The 16,443-nt window shown below is 46.0% G+C and overlaps 1 protein-coding gene across 2 annotated transcripts in view; it reads left to right on the forward strand.

Moving 5' to 3' along the window:
* Nucleotides 1–16,443, forward strand: part of MDGA1 (MAM domain containing glycosylphosphatidylinositol anchor 1) — a 149,325-nt gene that overhangs the window by 46,101 nt on the left and 86,781 nt on the right. For both annotated transcript variants that reach the window (XR_012622446.1, XM_074818131.1), the window contains exons 2-5: nt 4,690–4,829; nt 7,593–7,767; nt 12,022–12,218; nt 15,066–15,198. Coding sequence is in view for 1 of the 2 variants with exons in the window: in XM_074818131.1 (XP_074674232.1) it covers nt 4,690–4,829; nt 7,593–7,767; nt 12,022–12,218; nt 15,066–15,198 (645 nt within the window). In the remaining variant the exon portion in view is untranslated. The remainder of the gene's footprint in view (nt 1–4,689; nt 4,830–7,592; nt 7,768–12,021; nt 12,219–15,065; nt 15,199–16,443) is intronic.

Genomic DNA, 16,443 nt, shown 5'->3' on the forward strand with positions numbered 1-16,443 from the left:
GTGGTAGATAAAGCCCAGGGAAGAGGGAAAGCTCCAGGTGTAGCTTCCCTCTCTCCCCACCCTGCAAGAGGGTGGTAGCGGCAGCGGGTGGATTCAGCGTACCTGTGGTTGCTGGGCCAGCAGCTTTGGAGATGCATGTTCTTCATCTTTGAGGCTGTCTGCAGGACATGTGCAGGTGGCAAATGTGGTGGTGGGGCAGAGTCTAACAGTGATGGCTAGTGTTAGGCTGAGAAGGCAGCACAAAAGTGCAGCAGATGCTGTGTTGCGAAAGGGATGAGCAGCCTGCCCTTGCAGTTGCTGACTGTGACTGAAGAAGTGTCAATGCAGTATCTGTCACTCACCACCCTCTCTGTGAAGGAGCTCTTGTCATTGCTAGTCATTGTAACAATGGGGTCTCAGGCTCAAAGAGATGAGTGGCTAGACCTGTGAACCAAATACAGATTACTCGGACCTCTCCAAAAGACCATTTCTCTCTCCTTTTCTGCATTTTAATTATATTAGCAACCTCAAGCACCAAGAGTCTCATAAACTTTCCAGATTATGGTAATAATAACATTGTACAGTATGCAGCACTGGAAATAAAGTTATTTTATCCACTCCAATTTCCTTTTGTTTTAATGTGTAAATATATCAAAGTGAAAGCATAGTAGGAAATCTCAGTACAGAGGCCAAATGCATTCAAGCCAGCCCTTTCCCAAGGAAGGGCCTAATGCTGCAGATTCAGAGTCTGATTTTTTTTTTTTTTTTTCTCTGTTGTAAAGCATCTGGCACTCAATATTTGGCTGTCCTAGTTTTTCTGGAGGACTTTGTATTGGGAGCCTTCCTTAAGTTGATCTCTTACCTGAAAGTGAAAGGGAAGTGATGATGCAATCTGTCCCTCACAATGTTGGACATAAAAGGGTGGGGAACAACCTGTCTCCACTTCCCCCATAGAGGTCATTAGAGGCCTTCCTTGGACCTCTACCTTTGGGGTTTGCCTGCCTGAGGAGAGAGGTTCTGCCCCAGCAGGATTTAGGGCAGGTTGTATCTATGCAAAGGTTGTTCTTCATGGAGCACTACTAAGAATGGCTGAGATTACTGCTTTGTCTTCACTACCTGCTCCAGCCTTTCTTTTTCCTCCTACTGGCCTTCTGTGAAACTGTTTACTCTGACAGGCATGGTCCTGCCATCCTGTTGTGCTGGCAGTGTGCAAACTGTCTGCATGCTGAAATCCTCCAGGAGACCTGGGATGATGTCAAACAATAATGTATTCTTTCTGTTCAAGCACATTAAAAGTGCAATTAATCCTCACAATCTCTCTGCCCATCTGTAATATGGCGTGAGGTGACTTTCCCAGCCTTTGTGTACTGTGGCAGGCTGAGCTTAGAACAGAGAGCACTTCCCGAGACTCATCTTGGGATTTAATGCAGACCTGTAAGAGCTGGGTTGGTTCATTGCTCAGCCCCCACCACTTCACTAATGTCCAGTTATAACCAAAGGCAGAGTTTCTCAGACTCCTATGCCATCTACCTGAGTGCTTTTCTTTCTGAGACAACCCCAGGCTTTCTGAGCTCCCTTTTGAGAGATCGGGGTTCATAACAGGTTTAAGACATGGAAAAATGGTTGTTATTTTGATGGGAACCTGGTGCTATGATTGCAAGAGAGATGTTAGAGCTTAAGCAGTGAGGATTCACTTAAATTGATGTCCCTTTCCAATGAATATAGCTGAAAGGTATTAGTGATGGTAACACAAGCAAGTTAAGACACCTATGAACAAAGCTGAATGTGCACACCCTTGCTTGTAAGCTTCGTTACAGCTCGGTGGATCCAGGGAGAATTTGAGATAAGAGGACAAAATTATGACACAGGGCTTATCCCTAGGGTTGTCATTTTGTTGTAGACTAGTACCATATAATCCTTTGTAGTGCCAAATAAGGATTAGTTTAAATAATGTTTCTATCAAACTGAGAGACACCAGCAAATTACCGCAAGGTATTTTGGCACCAAAATAGTTGCACAAAACCCCTCAAATCCTGTACCTAATGATTTTGCTGTGGAAATTCCCCATATGGAAACGCCTTTAGGCAGGTGGCAGGAGAGAGTTACACAGACAGGTGAAATTAAGGAAGTGGGATGTCCAAAGGGAAAAGAGTGTAAGTTGAAAGACTTACATTGTATAGTAATGTGGGGTACAGCAGAGCAACTTTAGGAAACATTTAACTGGGAGCTAAAGCTGCCGACAAATACTCTGATTCTCCATGGGGTGGCTGGAAATTAGTTTTTGCAGCAAGGTCATGTTTGCAAAGGGAGAATAGAGCCACCAGCCAGCAAATGCAGCCCGGAGGCTGTGGAGACTTTACGAGAGCTTTGCTGCTGCAGAGTGCCAGGACCCCACTGAAATGCAGGCAGCACAAGTTGGGGATGGGGGAAATATGGTACAGGATGGGAAGGGATAGGGTCTCTCTTTTATCATAGAGCAGGGATTCTTCAGCATCACAGCCTGGGTCTCAGCACTGAGAGTGATGCTCTGCAGTACATGTGGGACTAGAGGTGTGATGGCAGGTCTGCAAAGGACTGATCTGAGGGCTGAAACAGCACAAGACTGTCATTTGGATTAAGGTGTATTGGCAAAGGTTCTATAGGCTTCTGAATTACTCCTCTGCCACTGTTCGCTTGACAAGCATTCATGATGTCTTTTCCTGATAAGTCACTATCTTATTTAATGTATTTGCATATCTGTATTTATATTCATACATGTATGCATATACAAACACACAGATGTATGTAAGCACATATATAGGTTTCTGCTTTCTCCTGAGTTCAACAAGACTCTTCTGCCATCCAGGTAGGGGAAGGTCACTCATCTGCTCAGTCATATCAGTGAAGCTTTGACAGTTGGTTTCAGCATTCCATGATGCTCGAGCGATGGCAGGCACGCTCCTAGAAGCCCTGCAGAAGGAGAAGACAGGAGAGGCTGAGGAATTTGTCCATGTTTGTGCCATCATATTATTCAAAGACACATGTTGCTTCTGTTAGTCAACAGTTTGGACAGTAATTAATGATTTTAACAATGGGCCACCATGCTGGAAAGACAGAAGAGATGCAGAAACAGGGAGTAGCTTGCAGCATGTGTAGTGCTGCTGCCTGGGTGTTGGGTGGCTGTGGCAGGCTGTGAAGCCCTAGCAGAAAGAGCAGCTTGCTGCCCACTAGCCATGTGTCCACTCTTCTCTCACTGCTGCTTGGTCAGTGCATTGTGGTGACACCAGTTTGTACAGGCTGACCTCAAAGGCAGATCTCCTCCACTCCCTGCACCCAGCCTACCCTAGGTCTGTGCTGCTGGTGGCTTAAACCAGCATAAATCTGAGCACTTCCCTTGACTAGGTGATTGGGTTTAGAGCATTTTGGTCATGCCAAAAGAATGAAAAAAAAAAAAATAGCCTTTGAAGCTCAAGTAGCCTTAAGGAAAAAGTAGGTGCTCAGTTCAACTTTTAACAGGATGTAGAAAATCTGTGCTTTGTTTCAGAAGGCTTACTAAGGCTGGTTGCTTTAAACCCTTTGATCATCTCCTCAGTGGTTTGTTTGTACATGTTGTATTTCACTAATGGAAGCTAGAGCTGTGACTCCAGAGTCACCTGGAAGCATAATAGCAAGACGGGTACTCTCACTGAGGCACTGATTCTTAGACATGTTTGTGGGTTTCTCTGTTCCTTGAAGGGCGACTGGAGTTTTCCCCTCGAACAAGCACAGGTGTCCCGCTGGGCTGCGCAGTCACCTTCAATACATCTCAGCCGCTTCAGTGATCACACAAATGCTTTTGGAGCAGGGACCCAAGGACTGCACAGGACTCTGGAGCTTTTTTCTTTAAAAAACCCTGCTCTCCTAGATCTTGTCTCTCCCTGCTATTGGTCAGGGCTACAGTGGGACATACTTGCTGTTTGGGGGGCATGAAGTTTTAACAATTTGTTCTGGGAACTTCCTTTCCATGTATTTTTCCACAGCACTGGTCTTCACTTGTTTTCCTGGCTGGACTGGCAGTAACTGGGCTCCACTCGGAGACCTAGCTGGAGAGATCCCTAGAGATTATGGGCCCCCTGATGCTGCAGAGGCTGTTTTTTCTGGCTCAGGGCTGAGATATGTTGCTGTGTAATTTGGGAAAGACTTGTTTCTCCTGCAGCGTGTGCTATGCCTGTTCTAGGGATGTGTGCTAACAGCTATATAGAGTTTTAAGGCCTTTTCTGACTCTGCTCAGTAGTTATCACAGTCCCCTGCAAGGTAAATCATAGTAATCAGGTCTGGTTTAGACAGACATAAAGCAGTTCTGATTTGACCAGGTCCCTGATTTAACCACTTGCACATACTTCTCTCTGAGAGAGAAGAGAGCAGGGAATTCTTGGTCCTCAGCCCATTCAGGAGAGGCCCCCAAAAAAGCTCCATGTTCTGCTTTTCAGTGCCTAGAGCTGCTTATACCAACAGGACCAAAGGTTTTAAAATAGCAGTTGATACCACCTGCCCAGGAGATGCGGAAAATAACTTCAGTTTTATATCTTCTGAGACCTCTGTGTCTCATATCTAGCACCATCTGGCTCTTCCCATCTGTGGCTTAAGAGGTGGCTCTTCCACCCTGCCGTAGGAGCAGCCACCCTGGGCAGTGGGCATAAGGGGCTGGGATGCTGCTTGTTTCACTCTTTACCTCTTGTTTCCTCTCTGCAGCTCCTGCTCAGGCCCAAATCATCCATGCTGGGCAGGCGTGCGTGGTGAAGGAAGACAACATCAGTGAACGTGTTTACACAATTCGGGAGGGGGACACGCTGGTCCTGCAGTGTCTCGTCACAGGACACCCCCGGCCACAGGTAAGCTTTCAGTCTTTCCTGTCACCCATGTTCTTCGTGGTACTTTTTTGTAATCTCCACATAAAGGAGAATTGTCAGCAGTGGGGTGCCCAGTTTTCTCCTATATGTTGGAGTCAGGTAGGGATGCTCTATAGCGCAAGCACTGGCTTGTTAAGCTTTGAAGCACCTAGCCTTACTTTCATGGAAAACAGTCCACAAAGCTTTGCAGGAGCCTACACAGACCCTCTAGTGGTCTTCAGTATGTGAAGTCCCCCAAAAAACTGAAAGCCTAAACTGAATCCATTATACAAACCACTCTCAAATCTTTAACCCTCTTACTACAAAGCAGGAACAGCTGGAACAGGCTGGAGGAGGCTTCCTGCATGTGCTGGCCATAGGAGTTGGTTCTTCATGGTCCATCAGTCTCTCAGCTTCTCTGGATGTACAGCCAAGGGCAACCTGCTTGGGGGAGTTTGTGAAGCTGTTCATAGTGCCCTTCACTGAGCCCCGCGCAGAGCCCACTGGTCATTGCTTTATGGCCACTGACCAGAGGCAGAGCCAGACTTGCAGCACTGGATATCCATGATGTGGTCAAAGTCACAGTTCAGTGGAGAGGTACAGAGCTGGGCTTGGCTAACTGCTGAAGTCCTTCCACAGGATCCCTAGGGGGTTGCATAGCCTCAAGCCTCATGCAGCCACCTCCCCACCCTTCAGATACTCAAGCAGGCTGGTTCAATGTTAGTGTGGATGTGTCTGTAGAGATACTGAACCAGAACATGAGGTTTGCCCTCTCTGGGACAGAGTGTGGTAGAAATGGCAGCTGGTGCATACCTGTGGATGTGCCAGAATACACTCAAGGGAACCAAATGTGCCTTCTTGGCCCCCCTCCCCAATCCTGCCAAAGATATTTGCGCTGAGAAACCATTCATCTGCATACACCAATCAATGCCTCTCTGGACTTGTTTGTGAGGAGCTACTTGGCTAAGAGGCGATGTCAAAGGAGAAGGAGATAGACTCAGCCAGCAGGATTTGAAATGGTTTATCCCTCAAAGCATATCCTGGAAATAATAAAAAGGAAATTATCTGAGCCAAGCCAACAAAAATGACCAGCCTAGGCTTGTGACAGTGGTGGGAAGATGATCACTGTGCACGTCAGAAACGAGGAAGATGGTAGGGATGGCCCCGCCTAAGGATGTTGAATGGGTGGGAAGGTGCTGACAGGCTGTGGGGATTTGAGCCTGAGCAGCCAGAGATACTGCTGGAGCAGAGCTGGATGCAGAAAGCATGCTAGTGGGCAACACTGTGGCTTGTCAGTGCCTGGACATGCACAGGGGACACCAGGTGTGACCAGGTTAGAACCTGCACACATAAAATGTGGCATGTGTCCTCTCTCTGCCCTCCCTCCTTGTGGATAGATTTCTTCCCCAGCTAAGCTCTTATCCAAACCTTTGTTTAATCTTCTCTTTTCCCTTCTATCAGCTGGTCATTAACGCATGAAAATGTGGCCAAAATACTTAAATGAGATTGAAATCGAAAAGATTAAAGAGCTGGCTGAAGTGTCCTTGCAAACAGGAGACTCTGAGAGTCTTGGAGCCCTCAGACAATTTCATAATAAGCCTACAAAGGCTAAATAAATCCATGGTCATTAACTCCGACAATCTGCTCAGCCCGGTGCTCTGAGAGTGGGATGTAGACACCCCTGCTCTTTCTAGAGCATCAACATCAATCAGATGATGACAGTGAGCTTTAGGCAAAGTCTGGCAGAGTGGTCAAGGTATCTGGTCTGCCTTATCTGTGGCCAATGTTGAATGAAAGTCTATCTTCTTTCTGTTGGCTGATCTTTCTGGATCTCAGTCCCAGAGTCTAGATGGGCACCAGTGTGAGAGACCACCAGTCACCAACTAGAAGGGAGGTTGCAGATATAGAAAATCAGTGGGCTGAAAAAAAGCAATCTCTCTTTCGTTGTCTGGACTGCAGAAAACAAGGGGGAAGCTTGTACTGCTAGGGCTGTACCTCATTCCAGATGTAAGAATAACCATTCACTCTTTAGGAGTGCTGTCCTCTTGCCACCATTCACCATGAAATATCAGGCAGCTCCGTTGCCCCTGCAAGCCAGGATCTTAAGACATGTAGCATAAGAACAAAAAATGCAAGATAGCTTGAAATCTGAAGAGATTTTTTCTTTTCTTTTTCTGTATCTTTAAAATCAAAGTAAAAGCTTGTGTACTGCAAAAGGATGACTTATAAAAATAACATACACAGGGGTTCCCTGTGGGAAAGGGGCATGAGGCAGATAGCAACGACGTTTTCTCACTCTTACTTGGAAAAGCAAACAGCAGAAATAACTTTGCTGTCCAGAGAAAGATGAAAGGGTGTTGACTGCAATAAAAGCTCTGTGGCTGTGAGCTGATGTCTGCTGTAGTTTCGTGGCCTACCAACCACATGGGGCCCCAAGGCTTAATGCTGAAAGTCCTGTGCTGTGCAGAGAGTGGTATAAAACTAAGCAGGCTGCTGGGTTTACAGGACCAGAGCAGGAATGGTAAATGTGCAGTGTGTGAACTGAGGGGTTATCCTGGACACTTAGACATGGGGATTGGTGATGGATGAGAATCAGCAGCTGGTCTGTTGAGACAGTAGTTGAACTTTGGTAAGATCTGGTGGTACTGTGGGACCCATTTTTGAGAGTGGCTAGGGAGGAGGGGTAAGAGGAGAAAAGGGAGCACTGCTGTCCCTTAGAATCTATAGTTTGAGTCACTGATTGCATTTCTCATTCTTCTTGTGCAGGTGAGATGGACCAAAACCGCTGGCAGCGCGTCGGACAAATTCCAAGAGACGTCAGTGCTTAACGAGACCCTTCGGATTGAGAAGATCCAAAGGCTGCAGGGGGGCCGCTATTACTGTAAAGCAGAAAATGGGGTTGGGGTCCCTGCCATCAAGTCCATTCGAGTAGATGTGCAGTGTAAGTCGTTTAGCGGCAACCTGGACCTTCCCACAGTTCTACTGCATGTCTCTGCCTCGCTGCAGGGCCAGCAGGGAGCTGCATTGCCCTAGGACCACATGTACCTGATTCAGGAGAAAAGGGACTAGTGCAGTGTCCCCAAGCTCCATTTTCCCTAGGAGATTAGATCCATACATGAAAAAGATAGCTTTGCCTGTCCATGTGAGTCATTCTTATCTAGGTGCTGTGCTGTCTGTCACTGCCAGGGCTCCCTAGCACTTGTCTGGGATGTAACACTGTAGATGGTTTCTGCTTTCTTTGTCTTCATTTTGAAGCTGGCAATGCTTGAAGCAAACCGATGCTTCTTGAAATTGGTAGTGCCTCAGATGCTTGGGACATTCCTGAAACTAGTGCCCTGCTCCCAGCATTGATACCTCTGTATCATGGTAGAAACAGAGCAAAAGACTCTGGGATGCACCTGAGGAGTCTGAGCTGTGAAGGGGTGAACATGAAGGAATCTGTGAGGACCCCTTGGCTTCAGTGACTCAACGTTTCTCTGTCTGGTTGCAAGGCCCATCTTTCTTGTGTCTTGGAGATGCTGTTAGCGGTTCTCCACCTTGGGCTGAAGTTTTGAAGGTTTCTCATGCTGACTTAACGTTGTTTATTCTTGGGCTGTTGTGACCAAAAGGGAGGGAATTTAAACTTATCCCATAACCCCCATATGGGAGGAAACCAAGATTTAAGGTCTAGGCAACTTTTGAAGAGACTTGCTCTCTTGAGGAAGATTACCATTCTGCTCATTGTCCCTGGCTATCCACTATTCCAGTTTTCTCCAATCCAGGTAACACCAAATCCCTCTCCTCACTCATATCTTCTGAGAAGGTCTAGCCAGCAAGAGGTTGACGCTAAAATGATGTAAAGTGTGATAAAGCAGCTGGAGCTCTTTCTGAACCTGTCACCACCTGTTCCCACACTCCTTCTAGCAAGACAGTCTTCTGTGCTGAGGTGCACTGTGGTTATCTGTCAGTGGAGCAACCTCCAGGCTTCAAAACCCCAGTACCTGCCTGGAATCTGGGCAGAGCTTTGCTGACAGCAACTGCTGCCTGACTGCTTCCTCTTAGTCCTACTATTCAGCCCTACAATGATGTGACCCTTCACAAAGTATGCTATAGGCTTGAACATCCTTAGGCTTTGACAGGTTCATGATCCCCAGTTGTGTCATATGGCTTGGAGCAGCTCTTGTCTCTGTTCCTTTCTTGCCCTACCCTGTATTGGAGTAGTGTAGTGTGAGCACTATCCTACAGGCTGGGAAAATAGATTGCTTCAGCAGCAGCTGCTTTGGATAGGATGAGAATTTCTTCATGGGCATTGCATAGCTTTGTTTGGAGGAGTTCTGACACCCACCTAAATCTGCTTGGCTTCTGCCCATTTCTTTTCCTACATGTGGTGGAGGCATATGGTAATTCTCCACTGCAAAGGGGACTTGCTTTTCTCAAGACTCAGTATGACACCTTGCCAGAGCCGGTGTCTCTAGGAACAGGACTGTAGCATGAATCTCTTTATGCCCTGAGGATGCTCCCTTTACTTCTGGGGTGCAGCCTGGAGCTAGAGTGATGTAGTGTCCCGTGGTCCCTCGTGCAGCTCTGACCTGTAGAACTGTGGGGCTAACGGGGTGGCCAAGGGCTTTCTCATACTAACATCTACTCTGCAGATGGACTTGGTAATGCACCTCTGTTCTGCTCACTTGTTTTTTGGGGAGGAGAGACTATTTTCTGCTAGTATTTGCAGTAGGTACAAGGGAACACGTAGGAAAAGCCACAGTTTTTGTGGAAAGCTCACCCAGGCAACCTTCAGCTGAATGAACCAGAATTTGAAAGCAAACCCCTTCTTTCCCTGCATCCCAGTTTGTAGTTAGAGGTAAGTAATCACCCTCATGTGAACCCTAGTGTCCTTGACAGCTAATGCTGGTCCTCCCTCATACTTTTAGTATTAGACAGCAAGGTTGTGCAGAGAGCACCTTTGGTGCCAAGAGGATATTAAACTGGAAACACTAGCCTGTGTAGCTAGTTATTCCTTTGCCCCAAGTGGGCATGAAGTGAGGCTTAAAGTATTGGTTAGATACTGGCAGAGAGGCAGCTGCTGTTTGGAGTATTTCCATGTAGGAGAGAGAGAAAAAGCAAAAAAAAGAATGGATGTTTACAAGCTTATTGCACATGAAACATCCCATGTGATCATCTCCATGAGCAGCCTTGGGCCAAATTTATCATTTGTGCAGCTCACTGACATCAGTGGCATTACTCGTACATCAAGGACATACATATCATCGTAGGGTTTATTTTAGCTTTTCTCAGGAGGGCTAGACTTTGAGCTGACTGCTATGAAAGAAGGCTGAAAGATCTGAGGGAAGAAAGGTTTAGCAACCTAAAGGAAAATGTTACTTTCTATGTAAGGAGTAGCTGGGAGCCAGGAGACCTGAATGGTGAGTATCTTTTGATCAGTAAGGGAAGTGTTTTGCCACGCATCCTGCTGAGAAATGGGGCCTCAGAAGGATAGTAGCCACAGCATCACTCAGTCATCCTATGGCCACATGGAGATAGCACTGTATGGAGAGGAGCCTTTTTTTCCACCTGTGTATGTTTTCCTTCAGTCTTGGTTTTGGGTTTTGGGTTTTGTTTTTTTTTTGTGCCTTGTCATTGTTCTGTTAATGGCTCTACTCATATCTCTGAGCTATGGTGTGGTCAAGCAGACAAATCTCAGGTCCCATTACAGTTGCTGTCTACCAAACATACAGCTCATTAAAATATGCAAATCTACAAGTCGACACTTGTGATTCAGCAGAGAACATATATTATTTGGATGACACGTTAACAGAAACTTATTCCTGCTTCCCTCTTCCTTTCTGTGAGTCAAATCTCCAGACTTACAAATCTCTAAAATAAATCAGGTGGCGTAGGAGAGCAGGAGGTGATGAGCACGTGTCCTCTTCCTGTGCAGAAGACGGTGCTGGCAGTACAAGAGAATACTGGATGTGTGTGCCTCAGTTTCCTCACAGTTGAATATGGGGTCATAAGGCTCCTGAAAACGTAGAATTGCTTCAACTGAGTTCAACAGATGCATTATAAAACATGCTTAAGGGCACAGGGACAGATTTGGGTTTTAGGAGGCCTGTTGATCCCGTCTTGTCAAATGGATTCTTTACATTTAACCCCAATCAGTCTCAAAGTGGTTCTTGGAGGAGAAGGATCTCCACCCCCTCTGAGGTTTTTCCCATGCTTCCTTGATGTTCAAACATTGATCTCTGGTACAAAAGCCCAAGAAAATGACCCCTTTTTAGCAGGAGGGCAACCCTTGGGGAGCAGTGTGCTCTGAGTGGATGGAGAAGGTATGCTCTCTGCAGGGGTATTGCTTGTGTCCTTTTAAGTGAAGTGACATTCATGATGGCTGCGTATCTGGTGCAGGTATGATGAGGGAATCGGAAGGAGCGTTTTCTGTAGAGAAAACAAAAGAGTCTGATCAATTTAAGGGTGGGTGATGGGGATGCAGTGAGTGGAAGCTGCTGAAGAGGGAGAGTCAGTACAGACCTTGAAAAGAGGAAAATACAGAGAGGATATTTTAATAGGAAGTGAGAGAAATTGTACATACCTATTACAGTGTTTTTCATCTCATGTTCCCATAGCATCTCATGAGACTTGCTCCAGTATGGGAGATGACTCTCCATCTCAGCTCCTTGATCTTGTCCTGATTTTTACTCTCACCTCTTGACTTGAAGATTTGTCATGTACTTTGTGTAGGCATCTCACAACTGTGGGCTTAGCCCCATTATTTCAGGAGGAAAGTGGAAAGTGGAAGCAGAAGAAATGATGATGGAGCAGAGTTTCCTGGGATCCTTCTGACCTCTCACTGAAGTAGAGAGTGGAGATTTTTGGGTGTGGGGTGCCACTGAGGAAGGTGAGACATCCCACTGGTCTGAAGCATATGGCAGGCAGGCGGTTTGCTTGAGGACTACAGGGGGATCTGCAAACCAGAGGGTGCTTTCTATTCTCTGAAGGTTGTGTGGTGAGCAGGAGAATTTTGGCTTCTCCTGTGTGTTCCCTTTAGATATTGCCTGTATTACCTGCCCTCAGATCAGCTCTTAATTCAGCAGTTGTCATCAGCCAAATGTGTGGGAGCTTCCCCTTTCCTCTGTGGCGCCTGGAGCATCATCTGCTCTGTAGGCTGTATGTGCAGACCAAGCTTCACTAACAACTGCTGCGGCCCTCCTTACCTTCCTTCCAGATCTAGATGAACCTGTTCTCACCGTTCACCAGACCATCAGTGATGTACGTGGCAGCTTCTACCAGGAAAAGACTGTCTTCCTCCGCTGCACTGTCAACTCCAACCCACCAGCTCGCTTCATCTGGAAACGGGGAGCTGAGACGCTTTCCCACAGTCAGGACAATGGTGTGGACATCTATGAACCCCTCTACACACAGGTGAAAAAAACCAAACCTCCACCAGCTTGTGTTGAACATCTTGCTGATGCAGGGCACTCTGTAGTGGATGGTGTTTATTTCCCTGTGTGGATTACGATGCTGGGGAGAGGGTGGTGGCCACTGCAAGGAGCACTGTCTCCAGAAGGGCTGGTAGAACCTACTTCTGTATGTGGGTTCCCAGGGGACAAGAGGAGCAGAGCAGCAGAAGGGAGCATGACAGCCAGAAGTCCCTTCCCCTTTTTGGCACAGTCCCTAAGAGCAGGTCACAGCTTCCCTAATGAGGTTACGTGGTATTGGATGACTGAGACTAAAATCCAAGAAAGCAATCACAAGATTGGGTCTCCTCTATCTCCTCTGTATCCCAGTACTTTTTTTTTCTTGGGTGCCCAAGCTCCATAAATCAGGGGAATTGCTTCCTGTTTAGCACTGTGAGTGAATGGCAGGAGTTGCTGTGGGATCCATGAGGCAAATGATGAAAAGCTTTTCCTAATGCCCATAAGTAACAGAGGCAGCCCAACTGCCTGGGCACTTTCTGACTGTCGTTCTGTGATAGGGTATCCACATCCTTTCTGCTTCTCCTGCTTGCCTATGCTGGACTTGCCCCTCTGAACAGCATTTTCTTCACAGTAATTAGCCCACCGACACAATGGGAGATGGAGGGTAATTTTTCTTTGCCAAGGCACTCTGGTTATGTTATCCTGAGCTGAGCTCTGGCTCTGAATGTCCTTCAGATGCTAACCAGCCCCAGTGCTTCCAGCAAGGCTGTTCGGCAGCATGAGGCAGTGATGGGTGGGAAGGGAGGGCTGAAAGGGCAGCTCCCAAGGGTACCCATTTCATCCCACGCACCTCCTCACGCTCCCAAAGCTGAGCCCTGAGCGCATTCTGGCTGAGTTTGATTTCCGAGCAATGCTTCAGGCAACCTTTCAGTTAATGTAGTCATGTTCATATTTTATTGAAACATGCCATCTCTGTAGGTCATGGAAATGGGCAGCCAAATGCAAACATTCAGGGGAATGAGGAGAGAGAAGAGAGCTGCAGGTTAGTGGCAGATCTGCAGAAATGCTGTAGGTCAGTGGTGCTGTTGGGCCTTGAAGAGGGCTTTGTCTAGTCCAGTGCTATGTGGCATCCAACCAGGACATCCCTAGCCTTAAAGGAAGCCACCATGGGCTCTTTCAGATATCACTAAGCTCAGTGTAATTAACAGGAGACATTGCTTAATGAGAGGATGTCTTGAGATATTTTCTTCAGCTAAATAAAGCATCTGGCAGAATTTCACCATGTTGCAGCATTAGCACGTAAATAGCCCATCATCCTGCAGCTCCTGTCAGGCAATATTCCCACCATGGTGGGTCGTTCCCAGCTCTGAGAGAGGATGTTTGGACTGCTGTGCTCACAGGCATGCCCTTATGGTCCTCTCCTTAGCACCAGCATAAACCTGTGAGTTTGGGTTGGTAAGAGCTGAAGTTAACAAAACCACACCTCTGCAACACTGTTGTGAGGGGAAAATCTTACTGGAGCTCAAATGCACTATGTTTAACAAAGTACCCTTTGCAGGGGTTTGTAATATTGTCTTGGAGATGAACTGGTATCAGTGTCAGGTTTGAGTAGGCTTTTACATTAAAAAGGAGATGAAGACTTTACTGTTTAAGCCTTTTAAAATTTATTTTATACTGAAGGTTTATAACATTTACCCAACATTTACTAATCAATAAGAGGATACATATGACCCTATAAGTAAGTAGTTGACATGCACATTGTAAATGCCATCATTTGTGTGGTATAGTAACAAATCTTAGGGGACAGGACTTTCATAGGGTTATTGGTCTCCTAGGTATTTATCTTCCTAATTTACTTGGTTCAGATCCTTGTTCTCTGCATATTAGCATGCCTGAGCTCATCGTCCAGTCCCTTGAGGTTGTCCTCAAGCGGATTTGTCATGCTGACACCTTCTCACATTTGCAGGCAATTATGGAATGGTTTCTTGAAAAGAGATTTAGACAAACACAAGGAGAAGAACAGCAGAAAACTGTCATGGGAAGACCTATGAGCTGCAGGGTGTGTAAACCACACGATGCATCTCAGAGCTTTCCACATTCCATAAACAAAAATCTACAGAACGCATCTATTGTTAATCTAACAACTTGATTCTGTTTCTATAACAAGCCAATAACTAATGGAGTGTCAGGGAGTGCTGTTGTTTGTTTGTTTGTTTGTTACTGTAGTATGAGAAAAAGCTATCAAAGTCCACGCAGTCACTCTGGATTTACACCAGCATAAATGAGATTAGAATCTGGAGAAAAGAGATCAGAAGATTTGGGGGGGTTCTTTGAGTATTTCTCTGAATTATCTTTTTTTCCCCTGTACTGCAAATTTTTACAGCATTACTGTTGAACTTGTCATATTTAGGCCAGCATTAATGCCTGAATCTGCTCTGATTTACTTCGGTTTTGCAATGTTGAGACACCAGTGATGTCGCTTGGGTTCCTACCAACATCATGGTATGAGATCTCAGGGTCAGTTCTGGGACATTTAAGGTTTTCAAGTTCCACAAGATTCTGGCAGCAGTTGATGAGAAATTATGTCTCAACGTGTTCGGCAGTGCTTTCGGGTTAAATGTCAGTCCATTGCTGGGTGTTTTGAGAAATCCTAGAGATGGAGTTACCACTCCAAACATTTTATGTCTCCTTTATACGTACAGCTAGGGGGACTTGGGAGTCTGCACAGTTCCCAGAGGTTTTGATGGGAGCTGCTAGTAATCTGTAAACTTTGGGACAGGTTGGACTTGCAATGGTGAGCTGTGCTTTGTACACCTGTGTCTTTTTTCCCCACTTTTTTCTCAACTCTCAGGGTGAAACCAAAGTCCTGAAGCTAAAGAACTTGCGGCCTCAGGATTACGCCAGCTACACATGCCAGGTGTCTGTCCGCAATGTCTGCAGCATCCCTGACAAATCCATCACCTTCCAGCTCACAAACACCACAGGTAAGAGGGGATGCAGAGGGTCCCTGCAGCCCTCCAACCCCTCGCCTACTCAGCAGCCATTACCCCTCCAAGAGGGTAACACAACACCCTGTCCAGGGCCTACAGCACCTCATGTTCATGTACATGGCTGCTGGGATTATGAATCCTTCACGCAGAAGTTTTGTGGCCAAGGATGTTTTAATTTCTTGTCACTCTGTGTATAGCCGGTGCCTTGGCCACGCCTGCCGTGACTTCATTAAAGCAGATGTAGGTGTTGAGACACTATGTAGTTTTCAATCCAGACGCTGTTTTATTTATAATTCTAAGTGACTTTAAAAATAGATTCAATACAGTCTAGAGTGGGGCAGATGCTGCAGCAGTTCTTGCAAATAATTCATTCATGTGTGACTCTGGCCTGGTTTGCCAGGCTGTGCTCTCAGCACCTCCCAGTTAACAGTGGTGCCAATGTTTGTGGAAAACAAGTATCTCTGATGCCTTCCCAAAAAATAAATTTTACACTGATATTCATACTGGCAGTGCTTGAGTGTGCTACCAGTTGCGAACAGAATCAGCTTGGTGACTCTTGCTTGACCTGCAATAACTGACTGATAACTGAGTATCATGTACCAAATACTTGCAGGGACCTGATTGCAACCAGTCCATTAAAAAAAAAAAACCAACAAACCCCCCCCAAAAAACAAAGCAAAGCCACACCCACAAAAACTCCCACCTGCAAAGCCTCCACATGTGTTGAATATTTTCAAATAATAAGTAAATGTCAGGAAATAGCTTCCAGTGCTGGGGTATTCCATGATCAGAAAGGAAGGCATGGTAGTTGTTTGAATGGTTCACCTCTCTAATGTAACACAAAGCAGCGTGCATCCCTTGTGTCATCTTTGTGCACTGGAAACAGAACTCTTTTGATGTTGCCAACTGTTGATAGGATATTGTTGATACTGTATAAATTATGTTTATTGATCTGACTTGAGCCCAGCGTGCTGAACAACAGTTGCATCATTTTATGTAGAAAGAGGAAAAGTAATGAGCTTAAGAAAGTGAACTATAGCTAATGTCAGAAAAAAATATTCTCTATGTAGTAAGATCTCTGAACACGTCTCAAGTAACTCGCACCACTGCCTGAATTTCTCTCAGGATGAGACTGTAGCAAATGCTGGAATATTCCCTTTAAAAACCTATTTTTGTGCTCATGATGAGAAAAGGGATCTCATACAGCTGCTCTTCTCTGTTGTGTCTTTACCTTTGAAG

Source organism: Strix aluco, chromosome 3 (genome assembly GCF_031877795.1).
Source record: "Strix aluco isolate bStrAlu1 chromosome 3, bStrAlu1.hap1, whole genome shotgun sequence".
Lineage (NCBI taxonomy): Eukaryota > Metazoa > Chordata > Aves > Strigiformes > Strigidae > Strix > Strix aluco.